Raw genomic sequence first — 18,541 nt, 5'->3', positions numbered from 1 at the left:
TCTCCCAGCGAGGCACGCCTCGAGAAGGAGCGCGCGCTGCGGCAAGGGGGAATTTATTGCTCAGCCAGAGTCCAAGATGGCGACCGGCGGTGACGTAACAGGATCTCGTGCGGACGAAATCGCGAGGCTTGACGGCGCCCGCGCTCCGGCTTCAGAGGAAGAACGCCTCTCGGACGGGGCGTGAACGCCGCGGAGCATGCTGGGGCCGCCTGGCTTTGGGGAAAGCGCGGGACCGAGGAAAGTACGGGTCCCGAGAGGTGGTTCGTGCTCTGGGTGTAAAAACGTGGTGGCTTCTCAGGTACAGACAGAACCCTGCAATAGGAATATCTCTTTCCTGTACAAACTCGCGCACGAGCGGCCACAGTGGTCCTGCCCCCGCCGTGGGAGACATCTGCGAAGGTCTTTTTTGGGAATTACGTAAATGGGCCTTGCAAACCTACCTGCGACAGGTGACCTGCAAGTGCGCCTGTCCCGAGTCTGCACCACGGTGTCATAATAGCACCCACTTTAAAGGGTGTGAGGAATAAATGAGAAACGCCCATACAGATTATTTAGTAAAGACTTTGGTATATAGATGTAGATAATTAATTTGTAATTACGACTGGTGAGTTTGGTTTTAGTTGTTTGGGGGCTTTTCTTTTTGTTTTCAGAGACAGGCCAGCCAACCTCACACTAGCAATATTATCCTGCCTCAGCCTCCCAAGTACTAAGATTCTTATCCTATGCTACCAGGCCTTGCCACATTTCTTCAAAGGTGAGGGTGTCTTGCCCCAAGCTGCTAACACATTGACATTTAACTAATGTTAAATGATTTTGATGAATCTTTTTTGGGAATGAATTTCTCAAAACGGCAAGAGTTTAAATGTATGCACTTTTGATGTTTGTTCTTGTGTGATGCCTTTAGTACATAAAACGTCTTACACCTAACACCACTGTTTTTTACTTTTTTTTTAAGATAAGAATACAGCGTGCTTTTAAACATTACAGTCTAGAGAAAAGTAAGGGAGGAAAGTTAAGACATGAAGCCACTTCTGGCCATCTGCAGGCTGCTCAGAAGTTTCAACAGGTTTCCTGTAAATTCAAACCTTCTTTTGAGTTTCTCCACTTCCTCTTATTCCTGTGACCAGAAGAAAAAATCCTCCTACGAAGCAGTAGACCAAGCAAAGTACTCTAGGTTAGTCCAGTCTGTCTTGTCCAGAGGCCCTGTCCAGACCCCGGAGTCATTGTTCCAAGAAGATGAGGTCCTGTACGGTCCTGTGAGGAAGCATAAGGCTGCAGAGCCAGAGCAGCAGGCCAGAGTGCCACAAAACTGGTTTCCCATCTTCAACGAGGAGCGAGCTGTGAAACCACACACAGGTGCTGCTTCAAGTCCTCTGAAGATCCCTTTGCAAAGAAATGTGACACCCAGCGTGACACGCATCCTTCAGCAGACCATGGCGTCAGAACAGCTTTTCTTTTTGAAGAGGTGGAAGCAGCGGATGGTTCTGGAGCTTGGAGAAAAAGGATTTGCAGAATATACTACAAGTAATTCTCTTAATTCTTCAACTCTTCAGGGTTTCTCTGTGTAGCCCTGGCTATCCTGGACCAGGCTGGCCTTGAATTCACAGAGATCACCTGCCTCTGCTTCCGGACAACTGTCTTATTTTTAGGAATGTTTACTAGTTCTTATAATTTTGTACAATGTGTTTTGATCATATCCACAGTCTTCAACTCTTGATTTAGTAGACAAGTGAGGAGTCCAGCTTCCTTAAAGCAGGTGTAGTAGCAGACACCTTTAATCCCAGCAGTCAGGTGGTAAAGGCAGGCAAACAGATCTCTGTTGAGTCAGCCTGATGTACATAGTGAGTTCCAGGACAGCCAGAGTTTCATAGTGAGACCTTGTCTCAGAAAATAAACAAACAAACAAAAAAGGCAGATTTAAAAAGAAATAGACGTTTGAGTCCAACATGGTGGTGCATGCCTTTAGTCCCTGCACTCAGGAGGCTGAGGTAAGCTCACATCTTCAGGCCAGTCTGGACTTCATAAGGAGACCCTGGTGTGGGGGAGGAGGAGACCATTGGCATGGGAGAAGGAACTGGTCTCATAAGGATTATATACATGTGCTTGGTAAAACTGGGACGTCCACAGACATTCTTTATCCTTTGTTCCCCCAAGAATATTATATGTACTCTTAGTGACATATGAGCCTTTTATTTTAAGATTATTGTCCTTATTTCCAGGTAGCTTAGAGGAAAAAAAATACCAAAATAGTATAAGCAACTATAGGTGGTCCATGGATATGGCAAAAGTGACAAAGGCGTTCCTTTATAACAGTAGTTCTCAACCTGGGGGTTATGGCCCCTTCGTGGTGCAAGGTCCCTTTCGCAGGAGTCAGCTAAGACCATCCAAAATCACAGATACTAACATTACAATTCATAACTGCAAATTTACAGTTATGAAATAGCAATGAAAATAAATTTATGGTGGGAGGTCACCACAACCTGAGAAGCTATATTAAAAGGGTTCAGAGCTGGGCCTGGTGGTGCACGCCTGTAATCCCAACACTTTGGGAGGCAGAGGCAGGTGGATCTCTGTGAGTTCTAGGCCAGCCGGGTCTACAAAGTGAGTCCAGGACACCCAAGGCTACACAGAAAAACCCTGTCTCAAAAAAACTAAATAAATAGATGAAAAGGGGGGGGGGTCTCAGCATTAGGAAGTTTGAGAACCATCATTTTATAACATTATTGTGAGGGGCAAGGATTACATGCTGGGGTGCCTTCTTAAACTGATAATAACTACTAAACTATTCTCTTTTTTTTTTTTTTTTTTTTTTTGGTTTTTGTTTGTTTTCGAGACAGGGTTTCTCTGTGTAGCCTTGGCTGTCCCTGAACTCTCTAACCAGGCTGGCCTCAAACTCAAGAGAGTTGCCTGTTGATGCCTCCAGAGTGCTTGGGAATCCTCAAATCTAGATGTTCATAGTTACACATAAATGAAGACTCTAGTCAGGATAGGTCTGTATAGCTGGTAATTAACTATTTGCATGGCAGTGGATGAAATAATTTGTATTATTTTATAATATTGGTGGTTAAACTCATGGCCTTGTGTATATAGGCAAGTACTCTGCTACTTAACTACTCCTGGTTTTAACAGGTTTGTCTTGTAAATCATTAAGTAGTCTATAGGCTAACATTGCATCTCTTTAAATTTTAATTCCATCTAGGTTATCGGCCTTTCACATGCAGATAATTTCAGCTGGGCCAAGAATATATGGAATAGAACAGTTTACTCCTAACTTGAATTCTATTTAACTCTCCAAATAATTTCCCAGAAGCCATTTTAGTTTTTGCTAATGTAGAACTGACCTTTCTAAATCTTTGTAAATTTGACAGATATAATATGGTTTTATATTACCTCGTTTGGACGAGATTGTTTTCCTCCTTTCTGTGGGTCTGTCTACAAGCATGTGCTTCTGTGTGTATCTAATGCTCCCTGAGCTTAACTCCTCACTGTGCTAGGGAGAGACTTGAGCCAGGGTACTTGTGCTCTGGGTAAACAAGGCAGCCCAGGCTGGTGGAGGAGGCTCATTCATTATCTTACTGAGTTGTTTGAAAATTGAGTAATGCTTGAAACGCCAAAGGCCACTCTCAAGCCTAACACTGTACCCTCTTTCTCTTTCCCATTACTAGTGATCAAGTGACTAAATAACATTTTTTGTGTTTATTGACTGTGTTTGTCTTTCCTGTTCTTATAAGAATGTGAGGAGGCCTAGGGAGCTGAGGCAAACATTGATACTGCAGTGTTGACCAGGGCTGCATTAAGGCACTAAGTGAAAGCTATTATTTCCTTCTGCTCAAGAGAATGGAACCTCCAGCCCAGCTGGAGGGAGACCTAATACTATGTATGACCTACCAAAAATATTAAGAGTTTGGTCAGTCGACCTGGCTAAGGGGCCATTCCTCAGGAAGGTATATTCACCCAGCTACACTAAGAGATAGAAGAAATAATTGTCCCCTTAATGAATAATGGGTTTTTCCTTTCCAGAAGCCTGTGGTCTCCATACAGTTGCCTCTGAGCCGATATGAGGCTCTGTTAGGTCTGCCATCTTTCTAAGTCCTAACTCAAAAGCATAAAGACCCACACACACATACACTTTGGTCTGTTTTAGACTCTGACCATAGCCTATGTATGGTCCCCCGCCCCCCAGTACTTTTGCCTTTTTCACTCTTTCCACATGGCTGCTTGCCAAACCTCCATACCTATCTCAGAAAGGAATGTCTGTACCTCTTCATTTTCCTCCTCCAGGCAGCTGCCAAGGTTTACAGCTTTGGTACTGGAAAGATGCTCAGTGTTTTAGAGCACTTGTTTCTCTTCCAGAGGACCCAGGTTAGATTCCCAGCACCCATGTGGTGGCTCACCACCACCTATAACTCCAGTCGCAGGATTTCTCATGTCCTATTTTGGCCTACATGGTCAACAGACACACATAAGTGGTATACGGTTATACATTTAGGTAAAACACTCTTACACATTAGGAAAAAAAAAAAAAGATTTACCACTTGCCTTCCCTGTGATTTTTCTTTTAAACTCATTCAAAAAAAATTTTTTTTAAAGATAGCCCAGGTGCAGTGGTATGTACCTTTAATCCCAGCACTCAGGAGGCAGAAGCAGGCAGATCTCTCTGAGTTCAAAACCAGCCTAGTCTACATAGTTCTAGGACAGCCAGAGCTACATAGTGAAATCCTGCGTCAGAACAAACAAACATTCTTGGGTTTTACAGGAAACTGAAATTTGCTAGGCATAGTTATATATACCAGCACATGAGGCTTAAGTAAGATCTCATGGTCAAGGCCAGCCTGTAGTGTAAAACAAGATCCTGCCTACAAAAAACAAAAAAAAAGGATGAAATTTTGTGTCTGAGGGGTTTTCATCTAAAGATAACTTTTATGTAAATTATATGTATATTGTATATAAATATATACTATATAATATTTGGTTGGGTTGGGTTGGTTCTGTTTTTATTTCTCCTTGGTTTTCTTTTAGACATGTTTTTACAAGGCAGACAGTTCCATGAAGCCTTGGAAAGCATACTTTCATCCCAGGAGAATGTAAAAGGGAGAGAAGAACACCCCCAGTATGGCTACCTCGACAGTGTCCAGCACATTCTGAAAGACATCAGGGATGTGCAAGCCCTGGAGAGTGCTGTCCAGCATGAGGCCTTGAATTATGTGGGGCTGCTGGACTGTGTGGCTGAGTACCAGTAAGTACAAGAGTGTTTCTGTCACAGTGGAGTGCTACAGTAATGTCTGTGGAGCAGGTGTCTCTTACCTGCTGTTTCCAGATGTGCCTGAGGAATTGTGGCCTCCACCTTTAATTTTAATTTTTTTAATTTATTTATTTTGGTTTTTCGAGGTGAGGTTTCTCTGTAGTTCTCCTGGACTTGCTTTGTAGACTAGGCTGGCCTCGTCTCACAGCAATCTGCCTGTCTCTGCCTCCCCAAGTGTTGGGATGTGCCAGCAGTGTGCACCACCAAGCCCAGTTTGACCTCCACCTTTTTAAAGTAAAAAAGAAGTGAGCATAGGGTGGGAGGTAGGAGAGACATAGTGGGGAGAGCCACATGTTCTGTGCTAATATGAAAATCAAAGTGGCCAGGGAAAGGTGTGTTTCTGAGTATCCCTAGCATGGCTTATCTTCCAGACTGTCCCTTTTTCCTTCTCTCCAAGAAAGATGCCAGCTGCAAGACCCAATTTGATTCCTTAATGCTCTTTTCTGTTTCCGTTTTTAATCAGTGTTGTTTTCTTTTGGTCTTCTTCCCCTCCCCCTTTTTTTCCTGTTTTCCCAAAGATTGTACATCACTGTTGGCCCTGAACATCAACTCTCTTCCTGGCTTCCAGGCAGTGGCTGATAAGATAAGAACTCTGAATCAGCTAAAACTTCCTATCATTTCTTAAGTTGCTACTGTTACTGTTTTTCCCAGTCTTTCCAGATTCCAAGGGTTGCTATCATCTGCAGATACTCCATTACAAATAACCATGTGAGCAATAACAGGATGTGAGGGGAGAGTGTGGAATCTGCGTGTGACATTTGAACCTCTAGTTAGATAGTAAGTGTTTAAAGATAACAGACTCCCGTGTAGCTCTGGCTGTCCTGGAACTCACTATATAGGCCAGGCTGGCCTCAAACTCCCAGAGATCCACCTGCCTTTGCCACGCATGCATTGGGATTAAAGGTGTATACCTCATGCCCAGCTTCTGAACTTAACATGTTAGATGCCATGTAACTGACATCATTTCTGTGCCTGATGTAGTTCACTTAGCATACTGTCTTTTGTTCATCCATGTTGTCCCAAGTGACAGAATTGTCCTTTTCATGTGTATCTATCTATCTAACTGTATCTATCTATCTATCAATCAGGGTTTTTTGTTGTTGTTGTTTCTTTGTTTTGTTTTTTCCAAGACAGGATTTTTTTGTGTAGCCATGGCTGTCCTGGCCTTATTTTATAGACCAGGCTGGCCTTGAACTCACAGAGATCCACCTGCTTCTGCCTCCCTGAGTGCTGGGATTATAGGCATATGCCATCTCACCTGGCTATTTTTTATTTTTTATTTTTAGACGGTGTCTCATCACAGAGCCTTGACTGGCCTAAAACTCACTATGTAGATCAGGCTGGCCTTGAAGTCATGGAATATGCCAGCCTCTGCCTCCCAAGTGCTTGGATTAGAGGCTTGCACTACCAAGCCTGACCCCACACTCTGATCTTCTAAATATCTACAGTTAGTGGGTATAGCATCATACCAGAATGGGTGGAATGAGGAAGTGCCTGTCTACATGTAAGTCTTTAGGCAAAGGTCCAGATTTCCTTATGTATATGTCTGCATATCATAGGTTCCTACTGATTGAAACTCAGCTTTTATGTTGAAGTGCCATAACATGCAATCAATCAATAATGAGTTCTCTATTACTGATATTGTGCTTCAAAAAATAAAATAACAAAAATCATGATAGATGTAATTTTAGTTTCTGTCCACTGTTAAAGGAAAGGAACCCAAGGAAATCACAGAAATAGAGAGAATTATTATTTGAACTTCAAATATTTGCTTCTTACTCCTGAATAGCTTCCTGTATAATAGAATTATCTGTTGCTGAGCTACCCCCAGTCCCATTCGTCTTGGCTTTTCCCCCAAGGCAAAAACTCCCTCTGTAGCCCAGGCTGGCTTTGAGCTCATGAGTATCCTCCCGCCTCCACATCAAGCTGCTAGAATTCTAGGCATGAAGACCACACCTGTCATGCTTTTCTAACCCTAAGAAATAAAGCCTATTTTAAAAAGTGGAGGACAACAGGAAGTCCTTGAAGAGCCAAAATAAAGTACATAAGATTTAACTCAGTAGTTGTTCTGTTTCAGAGGATTTTTAAATTGCCTTTTTATTTGTTTGTTTGTTGATTGTATGTACATATAGACACGTAGGCTTCTCCACCACCGTGTGCCAGTGGAGATCCAAGAACTACCTTGGGAGTTAGCTCTCCTACCATGGGAGTCCCAGGCACTGTGCATGGGTTGTCAGGCTTGGCCGCAGGTGCCATCTCCCTGGCCCCAGGTTTTCTGGTTGACTGTTCCTTACAAAGACCTCCTCTGGATTCTCCTCAGGGGCAAGTTGTGTGTGATCGATTGGAAGACATCAGAAAAACCAAAGCCCTTTATTCGAAATACGTTTGACAACCCAGTCCAAGTTGTGGCGTACATGGGTGCCGTAAACCACGACCCCCACTACAGCTTTCAGGTCAGAACAGGGAGCTTTTGGGAGCTTTAGGGCTTTACTCTATTTGTAGCACTGCGGACTGTTCCTTAGGGCTCTCACCTACAGAGCACGCCCTCCCTTCCTGGGGCTTTCTGTTGTTTGTTGTTTTTGTTTTTTCTCCATAGTTGCTTCCTGAGCACATTCCATTTTTCGGTGTTTATCGTGGTGTTCTCCTATGTCCTGATGCAGTCTTTAACCAGCCCATCTTAAAACCTGATGTGGGGCTAGTGCTGTCTAGCTCGCCCTGAGCGGAGGGGCCACTGAAGCTGTGTTGTTTCTCTTTAGGTTCAGTGCGGCTTAATTGTTGTGGCCTATAAAGATGGGGCCCCTGCCCACGCTCATTTCATGGACGAAGAGCTCTGTTCCAAGTATTGGGCCAAGTGGCTTCTTCGACTAGAAGAATATACAGAAAAGCAAAAGAACCAGAGTACCCAGAAGCCAGACTAGAGGCCAGGGCGGTGCACTCACCTTCTCACTGTCTGGGGAGAGGCACCGCTGCCGCTGCCTTCCTAAAGGGTGATGCCACAAATCTGTGCATTACATTGGCACAGGCTGAAGAAGTAATTGGCTGGATGTATTGCTACTGGGAAGCCAGAACGTCCAGAAATCACTTAAAACATCAACTCTACTACCTCTGGCTCTTACCTGCCTGAGGAGAGGACAGAGGATCGACAGTCACCTTGGTGACTTCTGGACTCCCTTGTAAATCTTTCTGTGTGCTTGCCAGGATGCCCAATCTTGGAATTGAGATCAGAAGGCGGTGAAGCATCATGTGCCAGGCATGTCCCCAGGGTTCTCAGGGAGGGGAGGGGCTGCATACCCCTGAGGGGTATGTCAGGCATCACCATTGTAACAGTTTCCTTGAGGGTGTTGTGTGCATTAGGACCCTACATCATTAGGGGGAACTTCCTCTTAACACTGAATTCGTTCATGTTGACTGTTGAGCCCAGGGTTAGCCTGGCTGCCCGGAAAGTGGGAGCACTCACCATATCATTGGCCTGATCCTCTTCCATACCAGGTGGGCCCCAGGGGTAGTCAAGCCTGTGTGTGAAAGTCACCACTGTTATGGCTTTAGTGTCTGTTTCTGGTGTCAGTCGGCAAGCCATTTACTAGGAAAAGCCACTGTTGTGGAATTTTTCAGCTAAGGGGAACACTGATAAAATCCATTATATTATTTTTTTGTGTGTTTGATAGGTAATAAAAATCATTAGCTGTCCTCGGATTTGGGAAAGTTAAATAAATGCCCATTATTTCCCTGGAAGAGGGTTTTGTGTTATAAAGAAAATCTAGTAGCATTGAAGTTACAGTTGACTTAGAATCATAGGATCCACAATCACATTTAGTTTTCATTATTCATAAAAAATAAAAGATACTTAACTGACTCAGCTGTTAAATGCTTCCTAGTCTTTCAGAATTTGGTTCCCAGTACGCATGTCTGGCACCTCACAACTGCCTATAAGTCCTGTTCCCGGGGACCCAGTACCCTCTTCTAGAGTCTTGGGGACACTTGTACTCATGCACAGACGTACATACACATAAAAAATGAGCTTGTTTTTTCTGGCTTCTCACATGTGTTTATTCTTCAATACTACATCCCGACTGCAGTTTCCCCTCCCTCCTCGTCTTCTAGTCCCTTTCCCACCTCCCTTTCTCCCCAGATCCACTCCTCCATTTCCCTTCAGAAAAGGACGGGCCTCCCCGGGATATCAACCAAACATGGCACATCAAGGTATATAAGACTAGGCAGTTCCCCTCATGTTAAGGCTGGGCAAGGCAGCCCAGTAGGAGGACAAGGGTCTCAAGGAAAAAAAGAGACAGCCCCTACTCCACTGTTAGGAGTCCCACAAGAACACCAAGCCATATGACCACAGCATATGCAGAGGACCTAGCTCAGACCCCTGTAGACCCATTAGTCCTGGTTAGTTGATTCTGTGGGTGGTTTTCTTGTGGTGTCCTTGACCTCTCTGGCTCCTAAAATCCTTTGTCCCCCTCTTCTACAGGATTCCCCAAGCAATAACGAGCAATTTTTTTTAAAGAAAAGTTAAAAAAAAAAGTAATAAAAGATTTGTTTTTATTTAAATGTGTATTTATAGGATAATTTCATGGGCCTGAAAGTTGTTTGGACTTTATTTTCATTTGTTTATTTCTTTTGCAGTGGGGATCAAACCCTTGGCGCATGCTGGACCACTAAGCTTTGTGTCTAATCACACAAAGTTTTTTAAGTTTACAGTCCTACTTCCTACTGCTGGCCCAGTAGCTTATTGAGTTCTTACAGCTGCATCAAAGAAGGCGCCCTAAGTGAGCTCTCAACCAGAGTTACCTGACAGAGTCAGCAGGATGGAGATAGAGTGCCCTAGAGGAAGTGAGCCAAGAAAACACAAAAAGACTCACTGGACTGACTGAAAGTATAGGGCCGGGTAGTCCAACAGTGATCTGTGCAGGAGGGCCAGAGAACACAGTAGCTGCTCACTGCAAAAGGCCGGATGCCTCTGCAGTTCCTGTCAGCTGAAAGACTCAAAGCTGCCTGGAGGGTTACTACTGGTGTTGAGTTTCTACTCGAAGGCTGACTTGGACAGCTCTAGCGTTGGTGTAAGTACTATGAAAGCACCGCTCCAGGGAGGCTTCCTTCCTCAAGGGCTTCACTGTGTTGACACTCCTACCACACCAGCCCAGGTCTCAACCTCATGAGAGGGAGAGGGACTTCTTGAAGAATTTTTTCTTTAGTTCATATTTATCTGTATGAGAGTGTGTCTCTAGGAGTGTATAGCACAGGTTTGCAGAGGCCAGAAGAGGAGATCAGATCCCCTGGACCTGAAGTTAAAAGCAGTGTTGAGTTTTGCTGGGAGCCAAACTCTGGTCCTCTGAAGGCAGGAAACACTTAACTTCTGAGTGAACATTTTTAAAAGATGGAGAGAGGTGCTGCAGAGTGTTCAATGGTTAAGAGCAGGGGCTGCTCTTCAAGAGGACCCAGGTTTGGTTCCCAGCCTCCACATGGCAGCCCACAATTGTCTAACCCCAGGTTCAGGGAGTCTGAAGCGTATTCTGGCCTCTGAGGCCACCCACACTCACATGTATATACACGTACACATGAGCATAGTTTTCAAGATTTTTTTAATCTTCTGGGTTACAGTGGCGCACTGCCAAGCACTAGGGAGGCAGATCTCTGTGTTTGAGGCCAGCCTGGTCTACATGGCTCTCCCTGTTACATAGGGAAACCCTCTCTTGAAATACAACACACTGTTAGGCATGTTATACAATCCCTGCTGCTCTGGATGCTGAGGCAGAAAGCCCTTGAACCCAAAAGATGAGGGCCAGCCTCAGAAGATACTGATACTCTCAAGAAGAAATGATCACTATTAAAGGCATAGAACAATAAAACCAAACTTGAGTAAAGATATTACTAATTTCTGGATGCTGCCTTTCCCTCTAAATCAGTGGTTCTTAACTTTTACAGTGCTGCAACCCTTTAATACAGTTCCTCATACGATGAATCCCAACTGTAAATTTATTTTGTTGCTATAACTAATTTTTCTACTGTGATGAATTGTAGTGTAAATATCTGATATGCAAGACAGCTGATATGCAACCCCCAAAGAAGCTGAGAACCACTGCTCTGAATGGTAGTAGGTTTTTTGGGTATAATTTTTTTTTTCTAATGGCCAAGCCATGGTGCCACACACCTCTAATCCCAATACTTGGGAGATAGAAGCAGGCAGGTCTCTGTGAGGCCAGCCAGGTCTACAGAGTTCCAGAACAGCCAGGGTGACACAGAGAAACCTTGTCTCAAAAAACAACAAAACAAACGATTTGTTTATCTTTATTTGATGTACATTGGTTGGTGTTTTACCTGCATGTATGTCTGTGTGAAGAGTGTCAGATCTTCTGGAACTGGAGTTATAGTTGCGAGCTGCCATGTGGGTGCTGGGAAGTGAACCTGGGTTCTTTGGAAGAGCGGCCAGGGCTCTTAACCGCTGAGCCATCTCTCTAGCCCCTAAAATGTTTTACATGGTAACATTGTATTTTATTTTGAGACAGAGTCTCACTGTGTAGCCAGCCCAGTCTTGCCTTGAATATTCTATATACTGTACCTCGTTGAGTCATGGCAGTGCCGCTGCTTCGGCTTCCTGAGGGCTGGAATTATGGGTGTGCATGACCATACCAAAGTTTATTAAAAGCTGACCTTTTAAATCATTTTATGTGGGCTGGAGAGGTGGCCCAGAGGTTAAGAGCACTGTCTGCGCTTCCAGAGGTCCTGAGTTCAATTCCCAGCAACCACATGGTGGCTCACAACCATCTATAATGAGACCTGTTGCACTCTTCTGTCATGCAGATATACCTGCAAATGGAAGCACTCATACGTAAAATAAAGAAATAAATCTTTAAAAAAACCACTTTATGTATGTGTGGGTATACAGAAGGAATGGCACACAAAGACGTAAGAGGACAACTTCGTGGAGCTGGTCCTCCTTCTGCCACTTGGGTCCTGGGAATTGTTTTGTTTTTGAAAATTTGATTTTATGGGGTGAAGAGATGGCACAGTGGTTAAAGCACCTGCTACTCTTTGGAGACCCAGGTCTGTTTTCCTGGAACCCATGTGATGGTTCACAACCACCTGTAACTCCAGTAACTAATGATTCAGCCTCTGATCTCCACAGGCACCAAGACACACATGGTAAACATACATACATCCAGCCAATCACATAAATAAAAGTAAATCTAATAAAAATATTTTAAAGATTGCATTTATGTGTGTGTGTGTTAGAGTTTGTGTACACAAGTGTATTCTAAAAAAGACATCCAACATCCTGGATTTGAAGTTATAGGTGGTTATAAACCCCTCGTGGATTCTGGAAACTGAACCTGGGTCCTCTACAAAAACAGGAAGCACTCTTAGCCACTGAGCCATCTCTCCAGCCCTAGCTAGTCCTGGGGATCTTACTTAACTCAAGTTGTCTGGCTTGGTAGCAAGTATCTTTGCTCATTGAATGATCTTGGCTTCCTTCTAGGAATACAAGATGTGATTTTTTAGTCCTTAGCTTTTGAGATAAAGCTCACTATATTCTTTTTTCAAATATAATTCAGGGCTGGTGATAAAGCTCAGTGTAGAGTATTTGCCAGCATGTAAAGGGCTTAGTTTCCAGCACTACAGAAACAACCTGATTAACGCTATTCATTCCTATTCATTGCATTAGAATGCGGGAGGCACTGAACAACAAAACAATCTTAATTTAACCCAACATGGACTTATTCCCCACTTTAGACCTGACCTCTTCATTGCAGCCATTAGCCCATGATAATCTGAGAACACTAACCTCTATGAACCCATTTTTAAATTACAGGGAAACTTGTCAACATATGACCCTGTGGTTTGATGTGTTGACCTTGGCAAAGACAGGAAGAGGGTTGGTTAGTGAGACTGGTTTCTAGGTAACGAATTTGCCTACCAGCTTTAAGAGGCCCGAGAAGGGGGTAATTTGTTCTAATCACTGCAGCTTTCCACCTGAGCAATTAACATTTGATTACAACTTACCCTGCCCTGCCCCAGACACAGAAAAGTGTAGCAAGGGAATAGAAGACAGTCTATTTTTAAAGAACCGCTTAAGATGTTTTGAGCTGGTATCTAAAGGAAAACATTCTAAAGCAATCAACCCTAAGCATAGGGCAGAACTGACTTCCCTCTGCCCCCAAACACAGCTGATAAATATAAAAGGATATTCTGGGCTGGGGGTTGAGACCCTTCCCTTTTGCTTAGGAGCTGTACTGATAGATGATAGATGGGAACTACCGAGTAAGCAGAGCATAATCTTTTCAGAGCTGGAAATTAAACTGAGGGCCTTATGTATGCTGAGCAAGTGCTTGCCCTCCCCCTCAGCAATTGTTTTTAAGATTTATCCAGGTTAACATCTGGGTATAGCGCATTGTTTTAAATTTTATCATCATCATCATTTTGGAGACAGGGTCTCTGTACATAGCTCTGACCTGGAAATCACTACTTACTTAGACCAGGCTGGCTTCATGCTCACAGAGATCTCTCCCTGCCTTTGCCTCCGGAGCACTGGGATTAAAGACTCTTGCCATAGCATTTGTTTGGTTTTTGTTTTTCGAGACAGCCCTGGCTGTCCTGGACTCACTTTGTAGACCAGGCTGGCCTCGGACTCACAGAGATCCACCTGCCTCTACCTCCTGAGCACTGGGACTGAAGGCGTGTGCCACCACACCTGGCTGCCACAGCTTTTTTTTTTTTTTTTAAGATTTATTTATTTATACATTATTCTGCCTGTATGTGTGCCTGAATGCCAGAAGAAGTTATGTGATTTTATTACAGATGGCTGTGAACCACCATGTGGGTGCTGGGAATTGAACTCAGGACCTCTGGAAGAGCAGCCAGTGCCCTTACCCTTTGAGCATCTCTCCAGCGCTGCCACAGCATTTTTAATGCTGCTCTATGGCATTCTCTCATGATTTTCTGCCATACTCATGAGTCGTTAAGTTAACTTTTGGACAGTGTGACAGGGCTTTGGTGACCATTCTGTACATGCTTTCCAGCACATGCAAAGCATGTACAATACAGTAGAAGGTAGGACACAGTCATGGCTCGGTCATTTGCTTGCTCTGTAATCTTGGACAAGCTTCCCAGCCTAGTCTTCTCAATTGTAAGCTGAGGGAAAAGAATATTGCTGAGGAGTTGTAGGATTAGGTGAGGCAAGCCTGTAGACATGTGCCACAAAGCGGGAACAAATGGCAGCCCTCATCAGCCTCCAGTGGTCAAACCTGTTTTTGCTCAAGAGAATCATCATTGTCAAACCTCTTCTCAAGGCAGAAAGAGCACAAGGCCTCAACCCTCCACAAAGAAGCACAGGCAACTAATGATAGAATGGAAAAAAAGTCTTCCCTGGGAGGATGACCAACTGGGTACCCAAAAACAAACGGTCAGCCCTGGAAACATAGTCACAAGTAACGTTGTGCATACTGAGGTTTAGCTAAGCACATAGACATACATGTATATATGCATGTAACAATGATTAATGAAGAAAGAGGCTGAGAGCTGGAAAGAGAGCAGACAGAGGGCTGTGTGAGATAGTCTGGAGGGACAGAAGGAACGTGGTAGGTACAAATATAATCTCAAAAATAAAAGAAATAATTAAAATATTTCTCTCCAAAATGACATTATCAACTTAAACACACACAAGCAGTGTCTAGAGTTTTCTCATTTTTCCACATCCTCATCAACAGAAGTTATAAGACTGTCCCCAACCTGATAGGTTGAAACAATCCATTTGAAATACTACGTAATTGCTTGTATGAAATCCGCTTTAGAATAGTGCTGCCATCTAGTGGTGAAAATTGCACTGCGCTTATGATGCCGGAGCCAGAAACGGCAGACTGTTGCATATCTCTGGGTAAAATAGGTCTGGTTTGATTTTATTTACCTTTTTGTTTTGTTTTATTTTTGTTTCTTAGAGTATTCCACGCTAGCCTCAAACTACTAATCTTCCTACTTCAAACTTCTGAGTCTGCCACAAGCCCCAGTTCTCTGATTAGAGTAAAATGGACTAAATGAGTTCCCTCTCATTAGTTCTCCAGTTTTTAAGCAGCACTTTTCATTTTTCTACCATGGGAACATGAGGCCTTTCCTCTAAGCCCCAGATAAGGAAGTCCTGTTTGCAAACCCAGAGAGGCCTCTTTCAAATGAATGCATCTGGGCCACAGCTCAGACCAGGGATAAATTAGGAATGAGGTTATTTAGCAAACCAGCAGTAGACGGTGGCTCCCAGCAGGGTGGGCTGTCACTGAGTACTGCTAACCTGCAAAAGAGATTACCAGTAGGGCACGACTCAGTGCTGGCCGGGAGAGTGTCACAGAGGCCTGAGCTGGGTGCTCAGAGAATCCTGGTTCACATCCTTCCAAACTGGCCCTAACCTATCTGCTGCGAAGACTTCTATATCGTAGTCCGAAAGGATCTGAGGGTGCTTAAAATGCTAGGTACCAGTCAGAGGCACAGACACATCTTACATTTATTTATGCCTTCTGTGTTTGCACACACATGCATGCCATGGCACACATGGAGGTCAGGGGACAGGGTTCAGGAGGCAGTTCTCTGCTTCCAATCTGTGAGTCCTGGAGATCAAACTCAATTTCCAGGCTTGCCAGCAGGCACTGTCTCCCACTGAGCTTGCTGGCCCACAGGTACATTCTTAAAGATCTGTACAAAAATATTGACAGAAAGTAAGGTGTCGAAAGTGATGTGGCCAAGCTGGCTGGTGGCACACTTTAATCCCAGCACTTGGGAGGCAGAGGCAGGCAGAGCTCTGTGAGTTCGAGGCCAGCCTGGTCTACAGAGCAAGAGGTCAGGACAGCCAAGGCTACACAGAGAAACCCTGTCTCGAAAAAACCAAGATAGATAGATAGACAGACAGACAGACAGATAGATGAGAGAAACCTTGTTTCAAAAAAAAAAAAAATAAGTGGCTAAGGAAAGAAGAATTTAGGGCCATTTGTAATTAGGTGATTGTGAGCTGCCATGAGGGTTCTGGGAACCAAGCCCAGGTCCTCTGCAAGAGCAGCCAGAGCTCCTAACCACTGAGCCCTCTCTCCAACCCCTGTGCTGGTGCCTTAAACTAGACTAACTTCCCTTCTGCCCTTTGTTCAGCCACCTCTTGACCGAATAAGTAGGGTGTGAGTAGAAACCCCAGTCTTGATCTGCTCCACTGGAAACCAGACAGAGACCGGGAAACAGGACCGCAGAAGCAGACAGGGCTCAACCCCAGCCCTGTGAGGGCGAGTTACGTCGCCTCTCCGTACCTATTTTCACAGGTGATTTAGGTAGCTTTCTGACCTCAGTGGTGCTGGAGATCGGGATGAATGACACAGGAAAATATTATTCCTTTCTTCTTGGAGCTGACTCAACCCTTCGCGCCAGTGGTGCCACTGTTGGTGTTCTCCCCGCTGTGCCTTCGCCACTGCAGGTGTGCATGTGGGCTCTAGAGCACAGGAAAGGCCTATAGGGCTGGGGAAGGCACAGCTTGAGCTCGCTGTTTGCTCTGTGAACCACCCAGCATGCATTTTCTACTAAAATCAGCTCAGCGTGTGTGTGTGTGTGTGTGTGTGTGTGTGTGTGTGTGTGTGTGTGATCTATAATGGGCAGGTGAGATGGCTCAGTGGGAGAAGGAGCTTGCCACCAAGCCCAACAACCTGGGGTCAGCCTCCAGAACCATTTCACAAGGTAAGAAGGAGAGAAGTGACTCCAGAAAACTATCCTCTGAGCTCCACACATGAACTGTGGCACCGTGCACCCCTACGCTCCGTAAGGAAGCAAGTAAGTGTGAAACATAAGGTGAAACATGGAGAACTACGGAATGAGGTGGAGGATGGTCATAAGTGAAAGACTTGGGTGCATTCTGAGTTCAAGGTCACAGAAACAGTCCAAAGCTACATAGAGAAAGACTGAAAGCAGCTGGAGAGGAGGCTCAGACATTGGGAGCACTGGCCTCTCTTCCAGAGGACCTCGCTTCCACACTCCTGTCACGTGGCAGCTTAAAACCACCTGCGACTCCAGCCCCAGCTGGTCAGAGGCCTCGTCTGGCCTCTGAGGGCACTAGGTGTGCGTGTGGGTACACAGACATCATAAATGCAGATTTTTTTAAAGATTTATTTATTTTATGTATATGAGTGTTCTATCTGCATTTACACCTGCCAGAAGAGGGAATCAGTTCACATTATAGATGGTTGTGAACCACCATGTGGTTGCTGGGAATTGAACCCATGACCTTTGGAAGAGCAGACAGTGCTCTTAACCACTGAGCCATCCCTCCAGCCCCCTAAATGCAGATTTTTTAAAAAGAGATAAGAAAAGGAACAAACAGCACAGAAAACTGCCCTGGCCCTGGACAGTAGTGAAAGCTCTGAAGGCCAGAGGGCTCGCCAGACATGACAATTAGTGCTGGCCAGCACTTGGGAGAGGCTGGGAATGAACTCACGTGTGAACAGAATGACTTAGCGTGCACATGCCGCACTAGATATCTCGGATGGCGAATAAAGACGTGATGCTGGAAGTCATGGGGCTGTGAGTTACATGGGAAAGGAATCATGACTTGCCAGTGACAGAGCAAGAGGATACGTAGACAGGTGTGAGAGGATTTATTAGGGGGATTTGGAGGTTAAGAAATCTCACAGTGTGCCATCTGTGAGCTAGAGAACCAGGGAAGCAGAACTGTGCCTTAGTCTAAGTTCAAAGTCCCAGAGTCAGGGAAACTCAGTCTGAGGCTGAAGGTCTGAAACCCCGGGGGCCACAGGAGTGCATGCTACAGTCCCAGGGTCAGAGAGCCTGGAGCAATGACGCAGGACAGAAGCTTTTCTTCCGGTTCCAGGATAGACATCGACTTTACCTTCCGTCAGCCTTTTGCTCTGTGCTGCCACGCACCCCACACACATTCGCTCGCTATATGCACATAGTGAATTCATGGGCGCACACACGCACACACTGAATAAAAATGGATCATCCTTAGTCCACTGTTCAAACGCCACAAGCCCCAGGCACCCCACACAGAACAATTCCTTACTAGCAATAGCCAATCCAAATGTGCACCTCTTACCAAGAACCCAAAATTTTCCACCTGAAGGGCTTTTTTCTGGGGACAGGTAAGGCCAAGATTACACAGGACTAGTGCCCCTGGGCAGAGCTTCATGTTGCTTGCTTATTTTGAGACAGGCTCTTTACCCTCTCTACACAGTCCTGCCGGGGCCGAGAGCTTGCTCGGGTAAACAGAGC

General features: G+C 44.8%; 1 protein-coding gene across 1 annotated transcript; it reads left to right on the top strand.

Annotated features, from left to right (window-relative positions):
• The first annotated feature begins 1 nt into the window (after nt 1).
• Mgme1 (mitochondrial genome maintenance exonuclease 1) lies at nt 2-9,155 on the top strand. Its single transcript, XM_055602589.1, has 5 exons — nt 2-298; nt 956-1,524; nt 5,020-5,236; nt 7,623-7,755; nt 8,059-9,155. The coding sequence occupies exons 2-5, from the start codon at nt 1,020-1,022 to the stop codon at nt 8,218-8,220; spliced, it is 1,017 nt and encodes a 338-aa protein (XP_055458564.1). The 5' UTR covers nt 2-298; nt 956-1,019; the 3' UTR covers nt 8,221-9,155.
• The last annotated feature ends 9,386 nt before the right edge of the window (nt 9,156-18,541 follow it).

This window comes from Psammomys obesus, unplaced genomic scaffold (assembly GCF_907164565.1).
Source record: "Psammomys obesus unplaced genomic scaffold, mPsaObe1.curated_primary_1811, whole genome shotgun sequence".
NCBI classification, from domain to species: Eukaryota; Metazoa; Chordata; class Mammalia; order Rodentia; family Muridae; genus Psammomys; species Psammomys obesus.
The sequence above is the reverse complement of the archived record's forward strand: the minus strand, read 5'-3'. Positions and strand labels throughout refer to the sequence as shown.

What these genes read in the sequence shown, in the direction of transcription:
- Mgme1 (XM_055602589.1), top strand. Translation starts at nt 1,020, where the DNA reads ATGAAGCCACTTCTGGCCATCTGCAGGCTGCTCAGAAGTTTCAACAGG. An exon ending in GACTGTGTGGCTGAGTACCA is followed by an intron (nt 5,237 to 7,622) that starts GTAAGTACAAGA and finishes GATTCTCCTCAG; the next exon opens with GGGCAAGTTGTGTGTGATCG. An exon ending in ACCCCCACTACAGCTTTCAG is followed by an intron (nt 7,756 to 8,058) that starts GTCAGAACAGGG and finishes GTTTCTCTTTAG; the next exon opens with GTTCAGTGCGGCTTAATTGT.